This window comes from Siniperca chuatsi, linkage group LG18 (assembly GCF_020085105.1).
Source record: "Siniperca chuatsi isolate FFG_IHB_CAS linkage group LG18, ASM2008510v1, whole genome shotgun sequence".
Taxonomy (NCBI): domain Eukaryota; kingdom Metazoa; phylum Chordata; class Actinopteri; order Centrarchiformes; family Sinipercidae; genus Siniperca; species Siniperca chuatsi.
The window spans coordinates 23,260,253-23,286,995 of NC_058059.1; the positions used below are offsets into that span (position 1 = coordinate 23,260,253).

The following is a 26,743-nucleotide window of genomic DNA, read 5'->3' on the forward strand; positions in this document are numbered from 1 at the left end:
GACAGATGAAAAAGACAAATTCCAGCGTTTCGTGAAACATAAATTCAACTCCTCTGCCATTGATAGCGTATTTGGGGTGATGTATATACTGTACTAATATTTGGGGTGTTGTGTTCGTGTGTTTTCGGACTTCAGTGTTTAACGTTTTTTCCCCCCCTAATGTAATAAATGACACTAGTAGTCCCCATGAAAATGGTTTAGTGAGTTCTGTGGAAATTTCTATAATCTCTATAAGCTCAAAAAACTAAGACCTAATCATGTTAAATTAAAATCAACACAATCATACATAAAGCGAGAGGCACCACAATAAAATAAACACTTCTTTCAGATTGCTAAATGCGCCCTTAGCTTTTATTAACCACATGATAAAATACCATTACATGACAGAGACCAAACTGTTGCTGGTGCAATCAACAACAGTCCTCATCTACTTTCATTCATTCAGTAATAAAGACATTATCTGCATACAGTAACACTAGCATGAAAGGGATACAGTAACAGTCAGAACGGGAATTTTGCCTTAGCACTATTTAGTGGATATCCTAAATCTGATTATAGGACTGGAAAAAGACAAAAAAAAATTTTGGGTTCGATGTAAACAACCAGTGAGAGACACACAGACACACGCACACACACACACACACACTCTCTCTCCTCATTTTTTTATGACTTAAGGAACATGTGATTTAAATTCCAAGAAGTAAAAGAAATTTAATAGAAAGGAAAGAACAAACTACTACGACATAATCAAATGAACATAAACAAAGACCTCCTTGCTGTGTGTAAGGAGCACTTGAATTTACATTCTGCAAATAGTAAAAAAAATTGACAAACTAGAGCTCCTTGCAGGTTCCCTACAGTATGTTTACAGTACCTTAGGAAAATAAAAAAAGAACAAAAAGGTGAGGTATAGAACAAATAATAGTAGGATTCAGGTTTGAAATAGGTATTTCAAAGATTTTAAGCTTGAAACAAAGTTGAAGTCCCTCAAATGAGTGACTACAACACTCTCTCTAAGAGCACTTGGGTCATTTGATACAGCAGAGGAGAAAAGATCACTATTCACAACTTATTTAAATTAAGACACACTTTATAACATCCGACCACCTTGCATAGCCTGGCATAGTAACATCCCACCGTTATCTATAATAAAACATTAAAAGAGGATACCTTGACATTTTTAGCTTTAGCCCATTGTTTTAATGTGAATGAAAATGTTAGTATTTGCACCTCAATGCATGGAAATAAAACTAAATTAACATGTTGCAGCCCGATATATATTTTTGACATTTTAATAAAACACTAACATATGAAGTGTTCCGCAGACATTGGGCTAAAACTGTGAAGGTCAAAGAGTATCCTATTAAACAACGATACGGCAACACATCCAGCCATAGTAAAGTTAAGTAGGGACAAAATGACTAAAAATAAGACTTATTTTAAAAGTCCTGAGTTAAATAGCATTGTCAGTCACAAAGTCACTGCATGACCTCAATCCCCGGTAACGGCGGTTGTCTCTTTGGTGAGCTTTTTTCCCCCCCATTTGCATTTTAACAAAGAGTCCGTGCATAGATAAGGAACTGGAGGCAGTGAGGTCAGGGTTTCAGACTGGAGCAAAAACACATTCAGTAGCGCTTCATTTAACTTTTTGCAAATCAGGTTAACACACTGGTGGTAAACTCAAGCCCCTCATTTCATTTCTAAAAGTTGAGCACCTTTAGGAGCACTTATTTTCTTTTATCACCTTCTAAGGCACTTGAATACCCCAAAGGAGGAGGCTGTCGTTTATATGCCGAGCTTCAGATGTTGACCAGTTCAGCAGCGACTCCACAGATAACAATGAAGATAAACCCAGCACTCCTTGCACTCCTTGCACTTTCCGAAATATTTACAACCTCTCTGGCTACAGTTTTGCTCCATCTCCCGCTCAGCCCTCTTCAGATGTTTTCGGCCTCTCTCTGGGGAACCTCCCTGATGCTGTCCTGGGGTCCACCACGGGCCTGTGGGCGCCGCCGAATGCTCCGCCCAGACGAGATGAGGTCGGCGTAGCCACGGGAGTGAGAGAAGGCATAGGCGGAGCGGCGGGAACGCTGGCCGCGTTGGAAGACTGGCGGCTTTTTCTTTCCCTCCTCTTCCATCTCCAACTCGTACTTCTTCCTGTTTCTCTGGACCTGGAGGATAATGGGAAATATGCAGGTAACATTAGAAAAACACTGCTGTGTAATTTTTTCATCTTATGGGAAAAGAGAAGGTACAGCGTTACTTCTATTTCAGCAAATTACATTTCACGACAGTTTAATTTCAAAGTTGTTTAATTTAATCGAATTGCAGTTAGATGAAACCATTTGACTTCTATTCTCATCCTGTCCACGATTCAATTTGATTTGATAATTCTGATACTTCCATATATATTTATATTCCATATAAAACATATGCAGAAGCAGACTAGTTACAACAAGTTTTTTTTAAAACAAGGCCATATTTTTTTGGTTTGATAGCTTTCAACCATGTCTGGTTTTCACTATGCAATCATTTGGGACTTTTAACCCTGATGATAGAAAATTGGTCAGTTATATTACTGTGCGTATATATCTTAAATCTCATAATTATGGGACACAACAAAACACAATTATGAGACACTAAGTCATAATTATGAGGGGGGAAAAAAACAACTGCTGTTGCTTCTAGAACAACCATACTATAACCATTTGCCTTTTTTGACATAAGAAAAAAATAAATAAATTGACATAAGAACTGGATCCCAGTATGTAGTTGTTCCTATCCTAAAAATTTGGTATGCCCTATCTTAAGAAGTCCCATCTACTTTTTCTTGATATTGGTGATTATTTAAGCAGTCCCAGCAGCAGGTTGGTGGGTTGCCTAGTGGAGGTCTCACCTTGTCTCCTACAGAGGGCCAGATGGTTTTATGGAGGAACTGGATGCAGATGACTGGAAGCAGGCTGATGCCCACAGTCAGGATGATGGTTAACCACAGGTAGGGCTGACGCAGAGCATTCGACGCTGCACCTAAAAACACAAAATACACACATGTTAAGAGAGTACTGAAGGGGGGCGGTGTTGATGTGGTGTCTAAAGGTCCCGTTAGATGTTGAGATTTTCCACATAGACTATGTTAGCTGCGGGGGCGGCTGTGGCTCAGGGGGTAGAGCGGGTCGTGCATTGATTACAAGGTTGGTGGTTCAAAACCCACCTTTTCCTGTCCACATGTCAAAGTGTCTTTGGGCAAGAAATTGCTCCCAATGGTTGGCCAGTACCTTGCGTAGTAGCTCAATGCAATTGGTGTGAGAGTGCATGCGTGAATGGGAAAACGCGCTTTGGATAAAACCGCTATATAAATGCAGCCATTTACCATTTAGCTGACTGTCTGCTGGAGCATTTCTGACTCTTGGATGAACATGAAAAAAACAATTCAGCTTCAAAAACAAAACAAAAAATAAATCAAAAAAATCAAAGAAAAAAAAAAAAGGTACAAAACTGTATCCATAACAACTTTAGAGAAGTCAACTACGAGTCCCGAAGAGCATAGCTTTTTAGGATAGGAACAACTACATACTGGGATCCAGTTCATAATTATCAAGCAAGAAACAGGTTAGATATAAGCTTCATTGTTTGTCAAACAGTGTGTTTAAGTTTTAACTTTACAAGAGAAAAGGCTTTGACGATGTGGAGCAACATAACGCTCGGGTAATATCTCGGATAATGTGTTTGGCTGGGGTTGTTGGAGTATAAACTAACCGAAATCCAATTAGGAGCAGGACAGAGCTGCTAATATCTACACTATGAAATATTATCATACATGACCGGCTGAAAAAAACAAACAAACAAAACAAAAAAAACAGACTAGTCTCCAACTTTAGATGCAGAGTATCTTACTTACAGCCCCGTGCACAGCGCTTCAGCATGTGGAAAAATCCGAAGCTTGACAGGCCTTAGTTACGGTTGCTAAGCCATGATTGGACGAACGGTATATTGTCCAGGAAACTCTTAGGTTTCTGTGTTTGGGAACAGTAAGGTTTTCAATAAAAAGGAAACTTTCAGTAGCAAATTTAAAGTTTGCTGTGTGGCTTTCTGCACGTCAAATAAGATTAAAAATCCAAAGTTGAAGTTTTATATTTTACCGAATCAAGACACAGAACCAAGTAGGAGAACAGGGTGGCTGCAAGCCATCCGGCGGCAGGATGAGTTTGGGCGCCTGTGTGGAATCCGAAATCAAAAAATGTTTGTAGTCGGCACTTCATTCCGTTAACGTTAAGTTCGCTTTAGCCAAACAGTGTTAGAAAGAGGAATCCAACACCCATGGCATTCCTCAAACAATCTAAGTTAAGTGAACTACATATAATGTTTAGCCTAAACTTTGCAAACTGAGTAGCTTTCCTTGAAACACGTTTTACAACAGCTAACGTTAGCGTTGCTACTGTCTCAAAACTGTGCATGGAATTCACTAAAACATGCTAGTCTGTTAACGTTACATCATAGCGTTAATGGCTGTAGGGCAACGTTACTGATATTATTTAATTAAATCATATCTATAGTAAATGTAAAAGTGTCTCTTACCAGGCGATCCAACCAGATAGCAGAAGATATCTGGGAATAACACTTCGGGCCATTAAGTTGGATCATTCTTCCAGTCTTTTATGAGATATGGACAGCAATCCGATCCTGTTTAATTTTTCAATGTAGCGTTCTTTGTCAATTGACAGCAAGGACTTTATGCAAGACATGACACTTTGTTGACATTAGCATATGAGTTTAAAAACCGCGCATTTCCAGACTGGGAGAAAGGACTGTTTCCCCCCTCACCAACTCCGCCGTGACCACGCCCCCAGCTATGACGAGATACCGACTGTATGTATAAAGCCAGACAAGCCAGTTGACTGTGTCACACTGCGGTGGAATGGTTGGTAACTGACCGGTGAAGGTGAAAGCTGAGGGAAAGATGACGTGGATCCCAGAACTGTGGATGTCAAACATGATGCCAAAGTAGATGGCTATGCTGCCCAAAACTGCAAAGCAGTTGACAAAAGTCCAGTAGGAGGTATCCAGAGAGATCTGACAAACAACAGGTGGAGGAGATAACAAAGGTCAGCAGGTCATTCACATAAAATACAATCAGTTCCAGTTTTCTTCTTATATTTCTCCTTTATTAGCTTTAGGGTAAGAAAAGTATGCATGATATGTATTCTGGATTTCTGATTGAGTGCTTCAAGTGAGAATTCAGAACATATACTGATTCATTTTTTATTTGATTACTTAAAGCTAATACATGAACAAGGAAAGATATAAAATCTTAATTAATCTGATCTTAAATTGTAGCTGATGCAAATCAGCATGTTAATGTTAACATACTAGTATGTTCTCATCTAATAGTTTTTAAAAATGCCTGACAGGGCTGCTAGAACTAAAACACTAATGTCCGACTAACCTGCAGGTTGACCGCAAAAACGAGCGACGAGGCGGTGACGACGGCCAAGGACTGGTAGTCAGATGGGGCTTCACCGTCCTGCCCCATGGTCTGCAGGAAGGCTCCGTAGGGGATGAAGAAGATGGTGAGCGAGACGAAGATCCCATGGAACAAGCTGATGAAGAAGTTCCTATAGTTGAACAATGCCCCCTGCTGGCCAGGCAGGTAGAGCTTGGGGAATTTCAGGCTCAGTTTGTCGTTAACATCCTGCAGCAGGAGGAGGGGGAGGAAGCGGAGGGATCATTTGACAGTTCTGGAGTTTTGTTTTTTTCTTATTGAGCAGAAGAGGATGGAACAGATTTCCAAACCTGTATTACAATGCATTGTGAGTTTCCAATTACAATTTTTTGTTGACATAAATAATATAACAAAGAGGGTGGAAGTTCTGGATAAAATTTTTGCTATTTATCGCAAAAATACATCGCACACTATGAAAAAGCAGGTTAATAATGGAAGAGAATAATGAAAACAAGGCTGTATCTCAGTAATAGTTACTTGAATCTGTAAAAACAAACATTTGTTAAAGAACACTGAAATTTTTCTTTTGGCATTCTTTTCATTTTCCTAAAACTACAGAGGTCAAATTTCAAACCTGAGAAATGCCATATGCCTTTATTTTTATCAACTCCTAGCACATCAATCTGCGTCTTAGTGAATATCTTATAAACTTTCACATCAATCTGTGCAATTTCAACTGTACTAATTACTTTGCTGTGAATTTACAGAGAGTAAATGCGTGTTGATATTTTAGACTTATGATTTATGCATAAAAAGTAAACCAATGACCAGCCAATGACCCTTTTCTGTACCATTCTGTGTCTACAACAAAGCCTGTTCTTACCTGGTCAAGAAGTCCAACCAGTAAAACAGGTAAGCTGCTGTAACAGAGATTGTAGAGAGTGATGAACCAGTCTTCATAAGCGACCTGGAGACAGGAAAACAATTTTTCAGTGTCAGGTGGTGAGAGTAAACCAACGTATGTCAGGATGAGGTTACATGATATCAGCCTGATAATGGCCTGACTAGACAGACAGATGTGGAAATGCTGCAGTGCTGCTGACCTGTGAGGAGTATCCGCTAAAGAAGGAGTACCAGAAGTGGACCAGCGTGAAGGCGAAGTTCTTGAAGAAGAAGAAACGCAGGAACTTGCACATTCGGATGTAGGACCAGCGTCCGTGCACCAACAGGAGGCGCTCTAAGTAACGGAACTGAGCAAAGGCGTAGTCACTGGACATGACGGCCTGCATCCCCTCCTGACCACTGATACCAACACCGATGTCTGCAGCTGGAGGGACAGAGGACGGGGAGGGAAATTAGAGTACATTCACTGCAACGTGTTACATGCAAAAGAAAATGTGCCCTTTAACGTGAGCTGAGATCTTTCATGTCCTTACTCTTGATCATGTTGACGTCATTGGCTCCGTCTCCGATAGACAGTGTCACGGCTTTCTTGTACTTCTTCACCAAACTCACCACATTAGCCTTCTGCTTGGGTGTCACACGACAGCAGATGACCGCCTCGCACTCACAGGCCATATCCACAAAGTCAATCTGTAGAAACATTTCACCATGTTTGCTATCATGTAATGCACTGTCCATGCAATCATATCTCACTTTTATACATATCTTAAAATGTTTCATTTATTGCGTCGTACCTGTCTCATCTCCTTCTCCCAGTCGTCCATCGGCTGTCCATCCTGAGGGCTGCTGGAAGGCGGTCGCTTTCCCAGACGACGAAGACGCAGACGACGCCGTTTCTTCTTCTTTTCATACAGAATCTCGTTCTGAGAAAATAAAAACAATAAATCAGCACAATCCACCATGATGGCAGGTGGGAAATAAGAAATAAGAAAATAAAAAAACAGCAGGCGCTGTGGCTTAGTTGGTCAAAGCGCCTGTCTAGTAAACAGGAAATAAGAATTTAGAATGACATTTTCTCCCATGGCTGCATTTCTAAATACTATAAAAACAAAATACTAAAATTAATACATTTGTCATCATTTTAATACAGTTTTAATCTTGAATCGAACTCACCAGCCATCCTCCGGTGATGATGAGAGCGTTTTTGCCCGGCTCGGGGAAGAAAGGCTCCGCAGGTTTTTTTTTGCCTCGACGAACAGTTGCAGGCTCGTTCCTCCTGTTGCCCTGACGAAGCCTCAGCTTCTCACTGGAGACACAGGAACAACAGACAAACTCTTACACAGTGTCACAGACTTGGATCTTCGTGTGCTGTTGAAACCAAGATGTTGAGGTCAGACATAAAACAGGGAGGGATTGGTATACAAGTTAGGGAGAGAGAGGCAAGTTGATTTACCAGTGATGAATATGAATATGTTTTATAATTAAATACACCTTGAGTTTTGTTTTACCAAGAGCTAGGACTGTGCAATATGACGATATATAGCATATGACGAAAAATGTCCATCATTTGATATTATGTTCTATCGTTTATTTCGTTCATACTCTTTACGGCAATATTTTTCATCATTTGGACAATGCTTTGCATTCTTCCGCATGGAACGGATACAGGAAGGAAATCTGCATGAAAGCAACACAAAACAAACATGGAGGAGAGTGAACGTTACGTGATACAGAACGGGCTAATTCCGAACAGAAAGAGGACTCAGAAGTAGCCCCTCTTTTAGGTACGAGCTCCTCGTTTTGTCTTGGCTGGTCTGTCACATGGATGTTGTTTGGGTATGAAAAGTCAGATACAGAACAGAAAACTTATTTAAAACAGCAAATTATGCCGCAGACCGGTCCCCACAACAGACTCAAACACCACTAACCTCTTTGTGACTAACCCTTGTGATATGTATCGTTATCTGGATATGAAATGACATATATTGGGATGTGATTTTGGTGATATTGCACATCCCTACCAAGAGCAGAAAACAACAAGAGATAAGTTTCCGGAAGTCAGACAACTCAGATATTTCAGCTACACTATATCTAGCTAAAGTTAGCTGGCATAAGCTTACATTAGCAACTGGTCGAACAAGACCAAGTGGCAAAAGCCCTGAGTGTACCGAGTTGATGATAAATTTAAGAAAAGGTTCAGTAATACTTACATGCCATATAAGAGCAGATAAAATAAAACTTTATTGATCCCAGGGGGGATATTTAGCATTACAGCAGCACAAGAAACATACCAGAGAGGGAGGTAGGAACAGTATACAGATAAATAGGAAAAATATGTAATATTAAATATAAGACATACATGTTTTTTGAACACATGTAGACATGCTAATATGAGGCTTTAGCAGTCTGAGTTAGACAAAACAAGTGGGTATGTTCCAAAGCTACAGCTTTTCAGTACAAAATTACCTCTGTGTGTTTCTACAAACTGCTTCCTTGCTGAGTCGCGGCAGACGGATTCGTCCTGGCAATCATATCCCTCCCACTACTATGTAGGATTGCTGCCGGAACCAAACATCGGCAGTAAACATACACACGACTACCAGGACAAAGAAACCCACTTGATTTGTGTAATTTAGACTGCTGAAGCCTCCTATTAGCTTCAGCTGAACTGTTGAAGGGAGCCTGTATTGACAGGAGGAATGATTACAGCAACCCGTAACTCTTTCAACATCCAACATACATAAGGAATGTGAGTACTATCAAAATAGACTTGAAAAAATCCTAACCTATCCTTTAATACCGACTAATTAAACTTTTCATTTGTATGAGAAAGAATGTGCTCTCTCTTCATTCCAGACATTACATTGATGGAAAAAAGGAATTTCTCTGACACACAAACACTAGTTGATCTTAAGGGATTTTAATTATATTACTGTTGTAGGCTGTGACATTTTAAATCAACTCACTTAACGTCTTCTCCGTAGTGGATCTGCATGTCGTCTGTCAAAAGTGAACAAGAATATCCAATGTTCTCTGCCGTTTCTGAGAAAAAGATAAAACACATTAAAAGTGGCGAAAACATGGCACAGATCTTTCTAAATATCAATTATAGCTGTTACAGAACAGATCTGATCAGATGATTCTGCTAATTAAATGTGACCCAAAAGGAAAACTTGCAGCACTGCAGAAAAATATGATCAGTAATTTAGAAAAAAAAAAAAAATAGTATTTCCAGTGTTCACTTCTTATGTACCAAATTAAGGAAGAAGCAGTTGCTAAACTAACTCCATTTCATATCATCCATTAACAGCAACATTATTTAATTTCAGATAGTTGGTCCAGTTGTATGTATTATTTTAGAGAGGCAGGTTAATTCATAAATCCAAAAATATACTTTAACCATTGTTGGGGTTTTTTATTGACACATGTAGCATATTGGTTCTTATTGGCTCGTTGGTACATTAGTACAGGTCGACTAACAGTATGACTCCTCTGTAGTCTGAGGTGATGGTACCTTTCTTATCTCCAGTCAGGACCCAAATCTTGATGTCGGCCTTGGCCAGTGAGGCGATGGTCTCTGGCACTCCGTCCTGCAATTTGTCCTCGATGGCTGTCGCCCCAATCAGCTGGACAGAGGGACACAGCTGGTTAGATATGGCTGAGGCTCATTGTTTTAACTTTGATGCCCTTTACTCTTCACTTACAGATTTTCAGCAAAAATGCCCAGACTGTTTTTCAGTTGGATTTATAAAAAGTTGCGGCTGCAGCCAAAGGACACCATGTCACATATTACTGGCTTCTCTGGTGTGGAGGATAGAAAGTTAAAAAGGGACACTGCGTTGCTTTTAAATGTCTGCTTCAATTCTCTTATTAATGCACACAGTTGAAACAGAATCAACTTTTGGAGAATCGCAACCCAACGCCATGCTGCAGTGGCCAATCCGGCGATCAGACCCTGAAATATCACCGAAACCATGCGCTATCCAGGCGGAGCTCATGGACCACACTATGATACTCTGCCACTTGTCCTGGATTGGTTTATTTAGTATACCCAGCTTCAATTTCTATGTCTGGCTTACAGTCTATGCTGAAAAAATAGTGATACCAAGAAGCTTCCTTTGGTTTGAGTGAGTGAGAGAGTGGTCAAACTCATTTCCAGATTCGAGTCGTGTGCTTCTACTCTTTCCCGTTTTCCTACTAAATCCTGTATATGTCAGCGCTGCGATGCCCCAGTTTCCAAAGTTTTGTTAAGCATGAAAGGTCATTCTTGATTTATTTGTTGTTTTCCCACTCACCATCAGGTTGCTCTCGATCTCCTCGTACACGCTGTCGAGGGCACCCTCTCTGTCGGACATGGTCACCTGGGCTTCTTTGTGTTTCCTGGACCAGGTTAGGTACTCGTCTGCGCTGATGTCTTTGTAACACAAGCACAGCGTCCGCAAGGTCGCGTTGGCAAAGACCTAAAGCACACAACACAGACCATGTTTCCTTCCACAGAGAAAAAAAAAAAAAGAGAAAAACAACTGCATACATGCATGCCTCATACATGCATGTATGTATGTATGCAAAAAATGCAGTACAAATGAGTATAAAGTCATATGAACTCACATCCAGAGCTGTCTGGGTAGTTTCTTTGTGTCTAGAGTTGGGGGAAAGTCGCTCATAGATGACAGTGTCAGCTCCTTTACAGTAGAGACGAATTCGACCATCAGGAAACCTCACTGAAGAGAGAGAAGAGACAGTAGGACAGAGGATCAGAAGTGGGACAAAGTCACTGTTTCGTAAGTCACAAGTAAATCTTTAGCCTTGGCTATGAATTCTTGAGTCAAGTCAAGTCCCAAGTCAAGACCAGTCCTTAACTTTGTGTTTCAAGTTCTAAATAAGTCATTATTTGTTTGTCTGCTGGTGCGCACTGCCAAACGCACCTTTACCTCCTGCTCAGGCAACGTGATTGGCTGTTGTTGGATTCATTGGCGTTCAAGTCCTGCTTTTTTGATTTTGTCAAATCCTACCGTGTGCAGAGACCAGAAGCTTCATGAGCTACAAAAGCAGCAGGCAGTCATTCATTTTCAGTGGGAGCTGGCGACAAGAGGCGTCTGACGCAGCGACCAGAGCGACGAGTTTAAGTTGAGTGGAGCTGAACTTTATGCGACTTAGCAGTGACACACTGATGCAGCAACCAATTGCAGATTGGGATTTGATTTTCTTCCCCCTGTAAATGTCTCCCTATTATTTGTTTCATATTGACAATGGAGGCGAAACTGATCGGAGTTTCCCGCCCCCTGGCGAGGGCTGGTAGCAAGTAGCCAGCGACCAGAGCAACCAGAGTGCCCAGCAGTACTTAAAAGGATAAGGCTAGATTTATTCTAGATTTTTCTTTAGGTCAACAAATCCCATAAAAATACGAAAAATCAACGTTAGTCCGTCTCTTAACACTGTCTGACTCCACTACCCTGTCCGTGGCACTCAGCACCAAGCTCCTGGTTCCAACTGAAGAAATAAATCAGGTAATATAAAAGAGGTCTCAAATATATAGCTGTATGTGAGGTTGAGTCAAAATAAACTACAGTGGATGTGTTCATAGTAATGAAGGAACATGTCAAAAAGTGTAACAGTGTGGCTCACTGATGTGTTTTTAATAGTTTTTGGACAACAATGGAGCTCTACGGCACAGAGGAATAAGATATTCCAGGCTTTGGATGCACAGACAATATTAGTACTGTAAGATCAAGTAATTGTTTTATAAATTATAAATATTAGATTATTTATAAGTATTAAGAGTATGGCCAGACGTATCCTTTATTCATTAAGTATGTTTCTTAAAAACAAAATATAAAAACATTTTGACTAAGCGTTCGTGTGAATTGACTGCAGCTACCGTTACTGTTAGTTCAAGCTACTAAACAGGTTTTCATCAGCTAGCATGTCAATATTTATTATTATTTCTGTTATTATAACTACTAGCAACAAAACCAGAAATGACATGTGTTTGTATGTGCAATAGTATGTGTGTGTCCGTGCACTCGTACAGATGATAGACATGCGCTTGCGGTCGGAGTTGAAGTCGAGTAGCGCCAACATTTCGTAGGTATTCTCCTGCTCCATCTCTTTGATGGTGATGGTGTCCTGCGTACGAGACAGAAACACATAGCCGAAGTTCCTGGCTGCCGTCACCAGGGCGCCCTCATCAGGAGACGCTGCCTGGTACACCAGATCACCTGAGAGAAAGATATGAACCCATATATGAAGAGGTCATGTCCAATGCAATGCCTGCAGTTTTCTCTTTTATAGTAAAACACCTTTCTATACAGGTTTTTTTTCAGTCCTCTTTAGGGTATGTTTGGGTTGACTGGCAGGTGCCACTGCCACAGTCAGCCACAGTGGTCGCAATTTACTCATCCTACCTCAGCTCCACTCAGGCTGCTTCTTCTTCTAAACTAGGATTTTAGGATTACCGTCTTTGTGCTCCACCATGACGGTGTGGCAGAGGGAGAGCAGTTTGAAAAACTCTGTAGCATCTTTATCCTTCCTGGATCGGACGCAGGCAACCAGGGAATGATCCATGAATGTGAACTTTCTGTCAGCGTACTGGTTCCAGCTCCAGTCCACCGGCTAACAGGGAAACAGGGAAATGGTTTTGAAAACTACAGTAGAAATGGTCAGTAATTATTCTGTTGAGTTAAGTAGTTACCAGATTAAAATCAGTATCCTTAACTCTCTTAATATTGTATCTATTTCATTAAAAGTAGTCTGTGTTATATGTTTTCTAACCTCTGTTTTATGTTCTAACTTCTTGTGTTTTCTAACATCTATGTTTTATGTGCTGCTGCTATATCATGGCCATGATAGTCCTGTAAAAAGTGAGGCACAAACCTGGTTAAATAAAGTTATATACACAAAAATAAAATATGTACTGTACATTTTGTATGTCCCAAATAAAGTAAAATTCAGTATTTGTGAAACATGGCCAATGTGATATTTTAGACTACAAATGCAGATTATCATTCATCTATTTCAGTATATGCAGTTATTTTCAATCAATATCTGAAAATCATATTTTCTCCTACAAATGAAACATTCAGTGAAACTTTTACATTCGAATCATCTTATTTTGGACTAAACTCTTCTTCTAAAGTAAATATTTGATATTTTACCCTTCCTCTGCCCAGCGCCACTCCCTCAACAGTGGTCGGGTCACCTGTGGAGAGGAGAACAAAAACTTGGAATGACAAAACTGCAGATGTACCGTACAGGTATAACTGTAAAAACCAATAAACAACACATACAGTGGTGTGCAGAAGTGTTTGCCCCCTTCCTGATTTCTTATTTTTTTGCATGTTTGTCACACTTTAATATTTAAATTAGTTTGATGATCTGAAACATTTGTCAAAGATAACACAAGTAAACACAAAATGCAGTTTTTAAATGAAGGTTGTTATTATTAAGGGAAAACAAAATCCAAACCTACATGGCCCTGTGTGAAAAAGTGATTGCCCCCTAAACCTAATAACTGGTTGGGCCACCCTTAGCAGCAACAACTGCAATCAAGCGTTTGCGATAACTTGCAATGAGTCTTTTACAGCTCTGTGGAGGAAATTTTGGCCCACTCATCTTTGCAGAATTGTTGTAATTCAGCCACATTGGAGGGTTTTCGAGCATGAACTGCCTTTTTAAAGGTCATGCCACAGCATCTCAATAGGATTCAGGTCAGGACTTTGACTAAGCCACTAAGCACATGTGGACAGTGGCAAAGAAAGAGAAACAGAGTTCATAGAGTATGTAGCATTATTAAGCAGAATGCTGGACATCTTAGTGTAATTTTAGCTGCAGATCTTTGTTTTGATGATCAAATGAAGAATATTGTCCAGTAATGTCTTTTTTATTTGTTCGCTTATGTCTTGTGCTAATTTACATGAAGTTGTACATGCTTTTTCATACCTGCCCTAACCAACCTACATTTGCTCCCTGTTCTGCATTTTTTCCTTTCCTTTGTAAAGCACTTTGTAACTGTGTCTGTGTTACAGTCTTTGTATCTTTTGTAGCTGTTATTCAAGAATCTGTATTTCTGCGCTTATCTAAATTCCACTTCTTCGTACAGCAGTGAACCAGTTTCCCCCAAAGGGATCATTAGAGCTCATTTTTAATCTTTCTGATAACACAATGCTGTCAACCGGTACAGGCAGAGAAAACATACACACCACTTAGTTTCTGGTTGTATGTGTAGAACATCAATCAGACTTTGAGACAATGACAAGTTGCTTGTGGCAGGTGTCACTCACTTGCTTTCTTTTTTTGTCGTTACCTCCACAACTTCCTCTTACTGGTCTCCTTCCTGTATTTCCATTTTTCCTCACAGTTTATTTCACTAACCTGAGAGGGTGAATTCCCTTGAGTAAGGCAATAGGTAGAGGTTCAACATCTGAGTCAGGCACTAATGCTGCCAGGGTTAGAGTCTCAGTTCTCACTGGCTCACATACCTCTGTTAAGGTCTTTATGGTGTAACAAAACCACTAAAATGTCAAACAGTAGTATCAAGTTTGGAGCAAATTTTTTGATTTATTTTAATGTTTGAGTGAACTAAGGCAGATGCATACCATAGCTGCGTCCAGCGATGTTACACTTCTTGAACTGCATGATGTTCTGTGTCAGAGTTCCCGTCTTGTCGGAGAAGATGTACTCGATCTGACCGAGCTGCTCATTCAGAGTGGTGGTTCGAGCCTGCACAGTGACAAGAACTGATTTAATGAAACGTGCGAAATGACGCAGAGGGAAAAGATATCACTGAACTTTGGTCAGATGATAACACGCTGTTGAATTTATAGAAAAACTGCGAGACTGTTGAAAGCTCTGGAAAAAGCTTGTCAGGAAAAGGGGAAAAAAGGTTTTGTTCGCTTTCGCTTTTAGCTGTGAAAAGTTAAATCATTAGAAAAACAGATTGTTGAATATGAAATGCACTATTCTGGTAATATAACATTTTAAGAAAGATATGCTGTATTTTCATCATTAATGCAGGACGTGCAGTAAAAAAAAAAAAACATGAATATGAACTTTTACAATGACGACAAGGTATTCTCTCTTGCCTAAAAGCATTGGAAGTACATAAAATACTTTTTTCCGTATTTCCGTAGTATTTTAAAACTGATAAATGTTTTTTCATTGTGCCGTAACACTCACAGACTGCAGGCTTTTTAACGTAGAAAGTTTCAAGAAAATAGGGCATAAAACTTGTACTTGTCTTTTACATTTGATGTAAAAGACCGCCTGCAATATCGTCAATAATGTGTTATGTTATGGTATGTATAGATTTTATTTTTGTCACTATACATTTAAAAATCATTCGAATAAAAATAATCTGCAATATATTGTGCAATAACCTGCAGGCAAGTATTGACAACGTTTTGGTACGTAAAGAATTTTAGCTGATGAAGGTCTAAGGATTGAAACATTGTTAATCGGGATTCTTTGGTTCTTTCTGTTTCCTGGAAAATGTAATAAATCCTCTGTGCATGTGATGTGTGTTACATATGGAATAAGGTCAGGAAGCTAAAAATAATTCTAAAACCAGTAATAATGTACCTTAGCTGGTGTGTCTTTCTCTGTGAAATACATCTGCAGGTCCCAGTTGATGAACTTACTCTGGCCCAGACGAATCACCTCCACGCTGAACACAAAGCAGACAAACAGGAGATGAAGTTATATTTTCACAATTATTTCTTGGAGGCAGAGCTGCTCTTTGGAGTTTTCACATACAGTAGTCAGTTTTTCTTGTAACATTAGACTGAAGCCAAGTGAAAAAGGGACAAGGTAGCGAGGAGTAAACTAATACTATGAAGCCGATCTACTGCTAACCCAACTTGTAACCAGCTAATGCTGCTCTGAATTAGTTTTTTCTAGTAGTTACAAATTTTTATAACTTCAACTAACCAACTCAAACAATGTTTTGACTCAAGATTTAAAGCTGCACTATGCAAAATCTTTATAGATGCAGATGTTGTGTTTTCCAAACTGCCAGAAGAAAGCAATGTTAAATTCTCTAAGCCTTGTTGATTACATCTTTCCCTTAACATTTAACAGCTTTCAAAGAACAGTATATATTTTAGCCATATGGGGGTAACCATTTAACATTTTAATTGAACAAGGACCATGAGGACTAGAATGAGGCCATCAATTGGACAAACAAATGGTAAATGGTAAATGGACTGTACTTATATAGCGCCTTTCTAGTCTTTCTGACTACTCAAAGCGCTTTGATGAATGAAATGAACAAACTATATTAAACTATATCCGTTTCCTGAGAGTTGTAACAATTCCATTTCACCCATGTCTTTATCTAGTCAAAGTATAATTCAGCTTTTCCATGGAGCGTAGATTGTTGACAGTGCCTATGAAAAGGCCAGTAGTAGGAGGGTTTCTCTGAAACCAGCATTTTGTAATAATGCTGTTTGCAGCCATAAAGATTTTCAGGAGATCAATATCACTTTTACACAAACCTTTGGGCCTTCCTCCAAGATAAGATAGGAAGGAGAATGTGACATCAATACTCAAACCCAGTATCCTTGACGCTAGACATCCCACTTTCTCCCAGAAAGGCTGAATATGTGGACAAGACACAAATATGCGGTTAACGTTTTACTGACCTGACATAAAGCGAAATGGGCACCATAGTGTTGAGGACGATGATGTATCCCCAGAAGCTGAGGAAGCCTCTGTAGGAGGAACCTTGGTTTTTGGCGTCATACAGATACCAGGCCTTCGAGCCAATGTCCTCGTACCAGAAGGTGTGAGCGATGGCCAGCCCTGCCGCCACAAGGATCAGTAGCACAAAGATCTACAGGGAGCGGGAACAGAAACACAGTTAAACACTGGGTGACTAATAAAAAAATATTAAGAAAACAAAAAACTTTTATAATAACCTGTTATTTAAAAAAGTGAACAGGACACATTCCGCTTACCCTGGTAAAAAAAAAAAAAAAATATATATATATATATATATATATATATATATATATATATATATATATATATATATATATATATATATATATATATATATATATATATATATATATATATCCCTGGTACCACCTAAGGGTTTGACTAATACCTAGAATAATCATTACCACCCCATAAGGTTCTTATGCAAAGGAAATGTTGTTCATTACTCCAGTAAATAGGATGGACCTTAGATACGACTTGGCAACAGGAGATATTTCTAATACGCTCAGCTCGTAAAAACCCTTTCGCTCAGCTATGAGCCAGAAAGCTAATGTTATGCTAGCAAGATTCAAAGTCAATAACATTGTGTACTGTTAACAAACAGTAAATATAATTGGACAGTATGTTTAACAACAGCACTAGCTAGCTATCCAGACATGTCAGTCCCCAAATCAAGATCAAGATTTTCACAAACAAATGATAGGCCATGTGTACTGTCATAGTAGTGAGTTGAATAGCGAATGGGATATGAGATGATCGCTTGTGGAAGCATCAGTAAGTTGAGAGGGGCAGTGTACTTCTTGCAGTTTGTGTGTTAGTCGCCATCCTGTGGTGTTCAGAGGATGAGGCACTGAAGGACTACGCTCAGTGTTGTAAATAAGATAATTGTATTCATGCTGATACTGTAGCCAGCGCATTCATTTAGAATTGTGAACAGACAGTTTCACTGGAACTACTTAGGAATTAATCAGAATCAGAAATACTTTATTGATCCCCGAGGGGAAACTCTTAATGGACACCCTGCAGCCATTTAGAATCAAGTATTCACCCAGACCATGGTATAAGTGTAAATGATGAGAGATGATGGAAGGAGATATATTTAAAAAATGAAAATGAATACTGATGGTGATGAATTTCGCATCTGACTCAGACTTACTGTGTAAACCATGTAGTTCATCAGCTCGTCAATTTTCGTCCTCTTGAACCTCGTCTTCCCCCCGTTCCTCATGATTTTGGTGTCAGCTCCTACGGCAACATATATCAAAATGGTGAATGCTAGCCATGGCTACCTGTTATTATTCGTTATCACCTATCATTAATGCTGTTAGAAAATAATGACAAATGCCCAAAGGAGATGTCTTCAGATGTTTTGTCGGACCAATAACACAAAACCCAAAGATGAAGAAAAGTAGCACATTGGAGGAGAATTTTTGGCATTTTTGCTTAAAGAATTATCTAAATAATTAATCAAATGTCAAAATTGTTGCGGATTCATTTTCTGTTGTTCAACAATTCGTTAACCGATTGACTGTTTCAGAACTAATGTGGATTTCTCTTGCATTAGGCATCATCTCATCCATATGCAAGAAAAAGAAAAGGAAAAAAAAAAATCTATTTTATGTAAAGACCAGCTTTAAATAAGCTTTAAAAAATTATTGGTTACGTGAAATAAATTTGTAAACATTTGCTAAAAGTGATTACTTTGCAATCAATTAAATTAGAGCTGTGTATCAGCAACACAAAGATGTCAGTACTAAAATTTTCCTTAATTTTGAGTTCTGCAGTGATGCAGTCGAGAGATCACACCTGCGAAGATGACCAGCCCGTGACACTCCTCAGTGTTTCTGATCTTGCAGCCTCGGAGCAGCATGTTATCCAGGTCCAGAGGGTAGCGCTCCTTCCTCCACAGCATCGTCCCTGTGAACTTGTCCAGGCGATTGTTCGGCTCCTCGCACTCGATCAGTGCTTCAGGAGACACAAATGGACACAAGGAGGGCTTCCAGTCAAGCATTCATGTCTGGGCAGCATGGATTAGCTTTAGTAACTTTCATGACAGTCTGTCAGTAGTTGCTGAGATATTTTGCTCTGGACCAAAGATGGACAACATCAGGTTGGGTAGTGGAACATAACATGACAGACAGGCTGAGAGATAACAGAGCAGCAGGGTTTACTTCTATCTCATACAAACTGCCCTGTCTTAATAGTCTAACCTGTAATATTTTTCTCCCATAGACTTTCACTTAATTGATTTTCAAAAATACGGAACAAAAGTACGTCCCGTATCAGCTGAATATGGAACACGTCTTTTAGTTTTCAATTACGGGACGATTGACAACCCTACTTGACAACTTTAATGTTAACTGAGAATAAACATTTGTAATGAAAATGAAAAAATACCCCTATAACAACTACTTAAAATAAAAAAATAAAAATAAAAAAAGACATTTTCATTTAAAAAGTACAAAAGAAAAAAAAACTACCAGATCTTGCCTGAAAACTTCATTTAAGAATGAAACATTCAAACAAATATCAAGAAGGTTGCAAACACACCTACTCTTGAGAATCTCTTGCATAAAACACTGTACACACACTGTATAACGCAAACACACTTAATCTTAATTCTTATCTGCGCCTAATGCCATTATCAGTGTGAGTGTGTGATTATTATTTAATCATTCGCACTTATTTTAAAAATAATTTTATATTTTTGCAATTATTTCTATTTTATATTTTCATTTCAAAAATGAAAAATTTGGTTTTATTCTCAGGTGAGTCTCTCAGTGATTTAAAGCGATTTAGGTTTATGTAAATAAACTTAGGCTTGCAGTTGTGAACCATGCTTACCATCAAACTCAGCCAGCTGACGTTCCTCCTGCAGTCTCTCATCAGTCACTCTGAGTCCCATCCTAAATTTCAGGTTGGTCTCTCTGCAGAGGAAAAAAAAAACATACACACAAGGACTGAAAACCAAGCCCAGAGGAAAGCAGAATTACAGTTAAAACAGTTTGGGGAAAGGATTTGTTAAAAAAGTAAAGTTTCTCTGCATGTTGTAAAGGACGATTTGGCCAGCCTGGATAAATAAAGCTTATTTATGAAAACAAATGAGTTCATAATTCGTTCTCTGATGCAAGTTGCATGCCACAAAGCCCTGAAAAACACAAAGAAAGGTGATAGTGATGTCGGTATCAGTTAAGTTGCCATTTACTGTAAAACAGTTCCATTAGAGACACCTGTGCAGGCCTGTTTGTTTGATTTCAAGGCGTTTCTCACTTAAATCGCAGAATATACGGTGACACTGGTCACATGGCTGAGCTTGGCAGAGGTTGTTAAGCTCTTGGCAAAAGCTCTTTACACATTTTCTCTCCTCATATCAGTGAGTAATTTGTTGACTGAACGCATGCAAAAACTACAGATCAAACAAAAAAATTTCAGAGCAAAGAATGCTGCTCCAGCATTCACTCTATATAAAATATAGTTCAGTATTCAATTTGAATATAGCAATATAGATATTACAGATAAAAACTAAGTGGGCATAACACTGAATTATGATAAAGACTAAGGTTTTTTTATATTGAGTCTTACCCGTCGAGCTCAGCTGTTTCTACATAGCACAGGCTGTTTGGGTTGGAGCTGGATAACAGCAGGATGTCAGCCTGAAGAAAATAAACAATGTACATATTAAAAATGTGAAATTCATCAGCTTACTGATCATGATACTGTAAACAGATCTACAGCAGTAAGCCACATTATTGCTAGCTCGCTGACAGATGGGTGACTGTCCTGAAACCAGGTAATTTAACAACTAATTGACTGAAAATAATAAGCTTATGAAAATTTAAAAGAAAATGAGATTTTCTCAAAGTTGGCACGTCGGCTATGTATTTAGTGGATGCTCGAGAGACTTTTCTGGTGGTTTCAAGGTGCCCCATTGGGTCAGTTTGAAATGACAGGTCACACATGCCCATTTAAACAACCTGTGTACGCGCATCAGTAAGTCAGTCAGGTAACTGTCACACAATTATGCAGGCTAAATCATCACACCGGAATAAAGTCATTCTTCTTCAGACGAACCACATCTCCAACCTGGATGTTCCTCCACTTTGACTCTTGAAACCTGAAGCAGAGAGGACCGGTCAGTTTTTAATACAGGTTTTCATAGATGTTGTCATCACTTTTTAATATTATACCAGGACAAGAAAGAATGCACAATGTGCGCCAGCATTTACTTACTGGCACACATTGTACAACAACAGACCTCACATACAAAACAAAATATGCTTTGATATACACTAGGTTTAAAGCAGATCATATTTTAAAATGCTACATAAAATGCTAAAAAAAATATTTCTTTGTTTATTTGTCAGTATCTTAACATGCTGTCAACCAAGGACTTGGGCTAATGGCATTTCTCAAAAATGTTGCCAGTTAAAGATGGTGGATATCTTGTTTTATAAATCAAAGCTAATAAAAAATTAACTTTGTTCTGACCTGCCGTCCAGCAGGACCTCGCACTTCCTGTTGTTGATCTCCTTGTCCATCCTGTGCCGGGCCTGGAAGAAGAAAAAAAAATTAAAAAGAGCAAACCAGATAATAACATTTAATATATAATCACAAGGCAATATACTCTAGTTTGAATATCAGTGAGTTAATTTATGAATCTTTATTTGAAAACTTTTTAATGGTTGATGCAAAGAAGGAAGATTAGAAAAAAAAAAGTTTCTCAATTATTAGTATCAGTATTTGCCTCAAAATATCCAGCATTGGTCAGGCTCCAAAAAAGGTATACCCATGTGCAATGGCTACATTAAAACTGGTAGAAAATTAATTTAAATTCAAGTTATTGCCAGCAATACCAGCGTTTTCCTATAGTTCTATGACTGAATGATTGCTGGAAACACATGTACCGTAGCTAAAACCTGAGCCTTAAGTAGTTTGACAAAAAAATCCTAATTCTAGATCTTTTTTTCTTAGCTTTCAACCACATGTAGTGGATATAGCAGTGTGTGTGTGTTTGATGTTCTTATATCCCGGTGGGGACTTTAACTTTAATGCACACTAACCCATGGGGACTTGTGTCACTGTGGGGACAAAAATTGAGGTCCCCATGGGTAGAGACTGCTTTTTGAGGGTTAAGACTTGGTTTTAAGGTACAGGCTACAATTAGGTTATGGTTAAGGTTAGGCATTTAGTTGTGATGGTTAAGGTTAGGCGCAAGGGAAAGCATTATGTCAATGACTGTCCCCCACGGGGGGCGGGGGGATTCTTACCAGATCGTCCACCAGGTCTTTGATGGCAGTGACTCCCAGCACCACAACCAGAGGAATCAGTGTCGTGTACCAGGGCAGAGTGGAAATGTCTGGAATAATCTAACAAAGAAACAAACATTTTATGGCACTTATCTGCCCTTGCTTTTTGTAACACTGTAAATCAGAAGACAGGTGGTTAATATTCAGACCTACCTGTAGGACGAGCAAAGCCAGGAAATAGAGGTTGGCAGCTCTCTTAAACTGCTCGTACAGGTTTAGGGGGAGGAAGGTGAGAATGTTGTACTTGTACGTCTTGATGGCGTTTCCCTTCAGAGGAAAAACACATAGCAGACAACGATGAGCACAAAGTCAGTTAGTATTTTGTTCTGTGCTGTTAAATTGCAGAAAATATGCATCCTAAGGGGTCATTCCACCGATTTTACACATGAAGATCAGTTTACTGGTCATTAGTAGTACTACTCAACCTGTGAGAACAGTTGCATAATGTCGCCTGTGGCTCTGAGGGAGCTTCTGAGAAAATAACTCTGATGATGTCATAGTGATGTCATCAGGGTTATCTCAGCTTGGGCTTAGAGAATACAAATTCACAACAGTCTGTTACAAACTAGAGGTCTGCTGAAAAACTACTTTTAAACTACTGGAAATCTACTGAAGGTTTGAAGTGAAAGTTTGGTCAATGATTCTTAGCAACCCAGGTTCTCTGAAGCCATGGCATTGTTTGAAAATAATGTGTCAGCCCAATGTGTGTCTGCCATTTTCTTTTCAATAGTTGAAAGAATGTACAGAAAGCGAAGCATCTAAGCATGAAAAAAATTTAAATAATTCTAAACATCAGGAAACAAACTGGCCTTAGAGGCAGCAGTTAGTCCCTGTATTCAGCATGAATCAGCAGGTATCAGTCCAGTTACCATGGTGTCAATACTGAGGCGGTGCTGTGTTTCAGCAGAGGATAACCATCTGAACTCCATTACAGCCTGGTTTCCACTCAGTGGAGAGTCCTTCCTTACCACAGTGTCCCTGCGCAAGACGCTGAAGCCCTTTCAGAACCAGGTCTGCTTGGAGAGTTTGATTTCACAGAATAACCTCCATGCATCTGTGCTATCTGGATGGCCAGTCAGCATTCCACTTGAGGCATTCCCAAAGGTGTTGGATGGGGCTGAGGTCAGGGCTCTGTGTAGGCCAGTCCAGTTCTTTCACATCAAACTGGGAAAACCATGTCTTTATAGACCTGGCTTTGTGCACGGGGATTTTGTCATGTTGAAACAGCAAAGGGCCAAACACAAACGGTTACCACAGAGTTGGGAGATCACTATCACCTAAAATATCAATGGACACTGTAGCATTAAGATTTCCCTTTATTGGAACTCAGGGGCCTAGAACAAACCAGAAAAAACAGCCCCAGACCAAAAGTATGTGGACAGAGGTTAGAGCATTTCCAACTTAGCAGTCAGTGTCCTGGTTGACTGTGCAGGCAATGGTCCAGTTTGTGGGGACGTCAGTAATGGGATAGAGCTGCATTTCATTACAGATAACCATCTGAACTCTGACCACTTTTAGTCGTGATTCAGCTGTAGGACAAACAGGGGTGGAAAAAACATTCACCACCGTTTTTACCTTACCACCACAAACTTCGTTATATCTAAGACTCTAATGTACAGAAGATTACTGTTTAAGTTGTTTCTAACATGTTCTGGCTTCAGTCCCACTCAGTATTGCTGTGTCTAATGTGCCAATTAGTGAGATACAGGTCAGCTCAGCTGGATGATCAGGTTTCAGCCTCCACAAAAGATCGACGACACAAAGCTTCAGACACAAAAACAAAGTCACACCAGCGAGTCTCAGCATTTGACCAATCAGCTAGAGCTTTAAATTCTAGAAAAAGCATTTCAATTTTTTTTCCCCCCATGTGTAGGGTAGACTAATTTAACAAAAGAGTTGCGTGATAAACCAAAAATGTACAGGAACCAAGAAAAGCCATGATCTAATGTATGAAAGCTCTCCACTAATTCAAGTACAGCACGCAGTTTTCATTCATTCACAAGCTTCCACCTCATCTTACCTTTCATCTACATCTTCATTCAAAACAAGTGGTGTACAACATAAAAGAACTGCCGAAGCGTAAATATAACATATTTAAAACATGACCTTTCAGCAGCTCAGGGAGCCCTGATGGAGTCAGAAATGACTCAGCAAAAACAGTTTTTCTTGTTTGCTTCCTCCTGATGTCACCTATCAAAATAAACACAGCACGCTTCCTTGTTGGTGATGTACAACACGTTCCTACATGAACCTGGGATTAATGTTTTATACTGAAACCTGGCTGGGTCATGAAGAAAATGTTAACCTAAATGAATCCACTCTGCCAAGTCATTAATATTCCTCAAGGCACCGGCCAAGGAGGTGGAGTTGCAGCCATCTTCGACTCAAACCTATTAAATCAACTCTAAACCTAAACTAAATTCTACCTCATTCGAAAGCCTTGCTCTTAGTCTTTCACACTCTAACTGGAAAACAAGACAGCCAATTCTATTTGTTATAGTGTATCGCGCTCTTGGTCCATATTCTGAATTTTAATCTGAATTCTCAGAGTTTTTGTCAAGTTTGGTCCTTGAAAGAGATAAAGTAATTATTGTAGGTGATTTCAACGTTCATGTGGATGTTGAAAATGATAGCCTTAGTACTGCGTTTACCTCTTTAGTAACGACTTCATGAGCTTCAATGATAAAATTTTAACTATTAGAAAAAAAGTCCTACATTCAACCGGTGCCGACTTGTCATCAAACACAGGAACCTTGGAAACAGCAATAGAGCCTGATGTGTGTTTTGGCTGCTTTGCTCCTGTCGATGTTCTTCAGCTGACTTCGACGATTAATTCATCTAAGCCATCAACCTGTCTCTTAGACCCCATACCAACTAGGCTGCTTAAAGACATTTTATCTTTAGTTAGCACCTCTTTACTGGATATGATCAATCTGTCTTTATTAACAGGCTATGTACCACAATCCTTTAAAAGTAGCTGTAATTAAACCGCTTCTTAAAAAGCCCACTCTTGATCCAGGGGTTTTAGCGAACTATAGACCTATATCTAACCTTCCCTTTCTCTCTAAGATCCTTGAGAAAGCAGTCGTCAATCAGTTGTGTGACTTTCTAAATAACAATAGTTTATTTGAGGCTTTTCAATCAGGATTTAGAGTGCATCATAGCACAAAGACAGCAATGGTGAAAATTACAAATGACCTTGTAATTGCATCAGATAATGGACTTGTCGCTGTACTTGACATGTTAGATCTTAGTGCTGCGTTCGACACCATTGACCATCACATCCTATTACAGAGACTAGAACATGTAATTGGCATTAAAGGAGCCGCACTAAGCTGGTTTAAATCCTATCTATCAGATCGATCTCAGTTTGTACATGTTAACGGTGAGTCCTCCGCACACGCCAAAGTTTGTCACGGAGTTCCACAAGGTTCTGTGCTTGGACCGATTCTATTCACCTTATATATGCTTCCTCTAGGCAATATTATTAGGAAACACTACAATGTAATGCTGCGGCACATGTACTGACAATAACTAGGAAAAGAGATCATATTTCTCCAATATTAGCTTCTCTGCACTGGCTCCCTGTAAAATCCAGAATAGAATTTAAAATCCTTCTCCTCTCCTACAAAGCTCGTAATGGTCTGGCACCATCGTATCTTAAAGATCTCATAATACCTTATTATCCGACTAGAACACTGCGCTCCCAGAATGCAGGGTTACTTGTGGTTCCTAGAGTCTCCAAAAGTAGAATGGGAGCCAGAGCCTTCAGTTATCAAGCTCCTCACCTGTGGAATCAGATCCCAGTTTGGGTTCGGGAGGCAGACACCATCTCCACATTTAAGAGTAGGCTTAAGACTTTCCTCTTCGATAAAGCTTATAGTTAGGGCTGGCTTGGGTGAGTCCTGAACCATCCCTTAGTTATGCTGCTATAGGCCTAGACTGCCGGGAGACTTCCCATGATGCGCCTCTTTCCTCTCTCCTTCTCTCCCTCTCCATCTGTATGCATTTTTATCCCATTACTACATGTTACTAACACAACATCTTCTCTCTCCCGTAGTTTTGTGCTTTCTCGTTTCTCCTCAGGTATTTCTGCCTCCGGAGCTGCAGAGACTGGATCTGTGGTTGTGGGCCACCTGCTGCCCCCATGTTCCTGCTTGACAACTACAGTTGTTGTTATTGGCTCTGTTACTAATACTGACATTTTTCCCCTATAGTTGTCAATCCTATTATTATTATTATTATTATTATTATTATTATTATTATTATTATTACAATTGCTATTCTACTATTTTAATAAAACATTTTTATTAAAAAATAAGATTTCGAGGTGGTATTTGCTCCCCCCCTATACCGGATTCAATACACACAGGGGTTT

At 39.4% G+C, this 26,743-nt stretch overlaps 1 protein-coding gene across 1 annotated transcript in view; it reads right to left on the reverse strand.

Moving 5' to 3' along the window:
- Positions 1-322: 322 nt before the first annotated feature.
- atp8b1 (ATPase phospholipid transporting 8B1) overlaps positions 323-26,743 on the reverse strand; it is a 45,585-nt gene continuing 19,164 nt past the window's right edge. Inside the window, exons 4-30 of the mRNA XM_044174087.1 lie at positions 22,519-22,632; positions 22,327-22,425; positions 21,548-21,609; positions 21,101-21,173; positions 20,642-20,712; positions 19,904-19,986; positions 18,866-19,024; positions 18,216-18,304; positions 16,981-17,171; positions 15,920-16,004; positions 14,938-15,061; positions 13,498-13,541; positions 12,799-12,955; positions 12,373-12,561; positions 10,952-11,064; positions 10,639-10,803; positions 9,858-9,969; positions 9,310-9,385; positions 7,517-7,649; positions 7,138-7,266; positions 6,877-7,033; positions 6,544-6,767; positions 6,324-6,407; positions 5,444-5,689; positions 4,932-5,070; positions 2,897-3,027; positions 323-2,171 (exon numbers count right to left, since the gene is read on the reverse strand). Coding sequence (XP_044030022.1) covers positions 1,938-2,171; positions 2,897-3,027; positions 4,932-5,070; positions 5,444-5,689; positions 6,324-6,407; positions 6,544-6,767; positions 6,877-7,033; positions 7,138-7,266; positions 7,517-7,649; positions 9,310-9,385; positions 9,858-9,969; positions 10,639-10,803; positions 10,952-11,064; positions 12,373-12,561; positions 12,799-12,955; positions 13,498-13,541; positions 14,938-15,061; positions 15,920-16,004; positions 16,981-17,171; positions 18,216-18,304; positions 18,866-19,024; positions 19,904-19,986; positions 20,642-20,712; positions 21,101-21,173; positions 21,548-21,609; positions 22,327-22,425; positions 22,519-22,632 — 3,483 coding nt within the window. The 3' untranslated portion in view covers positions 323-1,937. The remainder of the gene's footprint in view (positions 2,172-2,896; positions 3,028-4,931; positions 5,071-5,443; positions 5,690-6,323; positions 6,408-6,543; positions 6,768-6,876; positions 7,034-7,137; positions 7,267-7,516; positions 7,650-9,309; positions 9,386-9,857; positions 9,970-10,638; positions 10,804-10,951; positions 11,065-12,372; positions 12,562-12,798; positions 12,956-13,497; positions 13,542-14,937; positions 15,062-15,919; positions 16,005-16,980; positions 17,172-18,215; positions 18,305-18,865; positions 19,025-19,903; positions 19,987-20,641; positions 20,713-21,100; positions 21,174-21,547; positions 21,610-22,326; positions 22,426-22,518; positions 22,633-26,743) is intronic.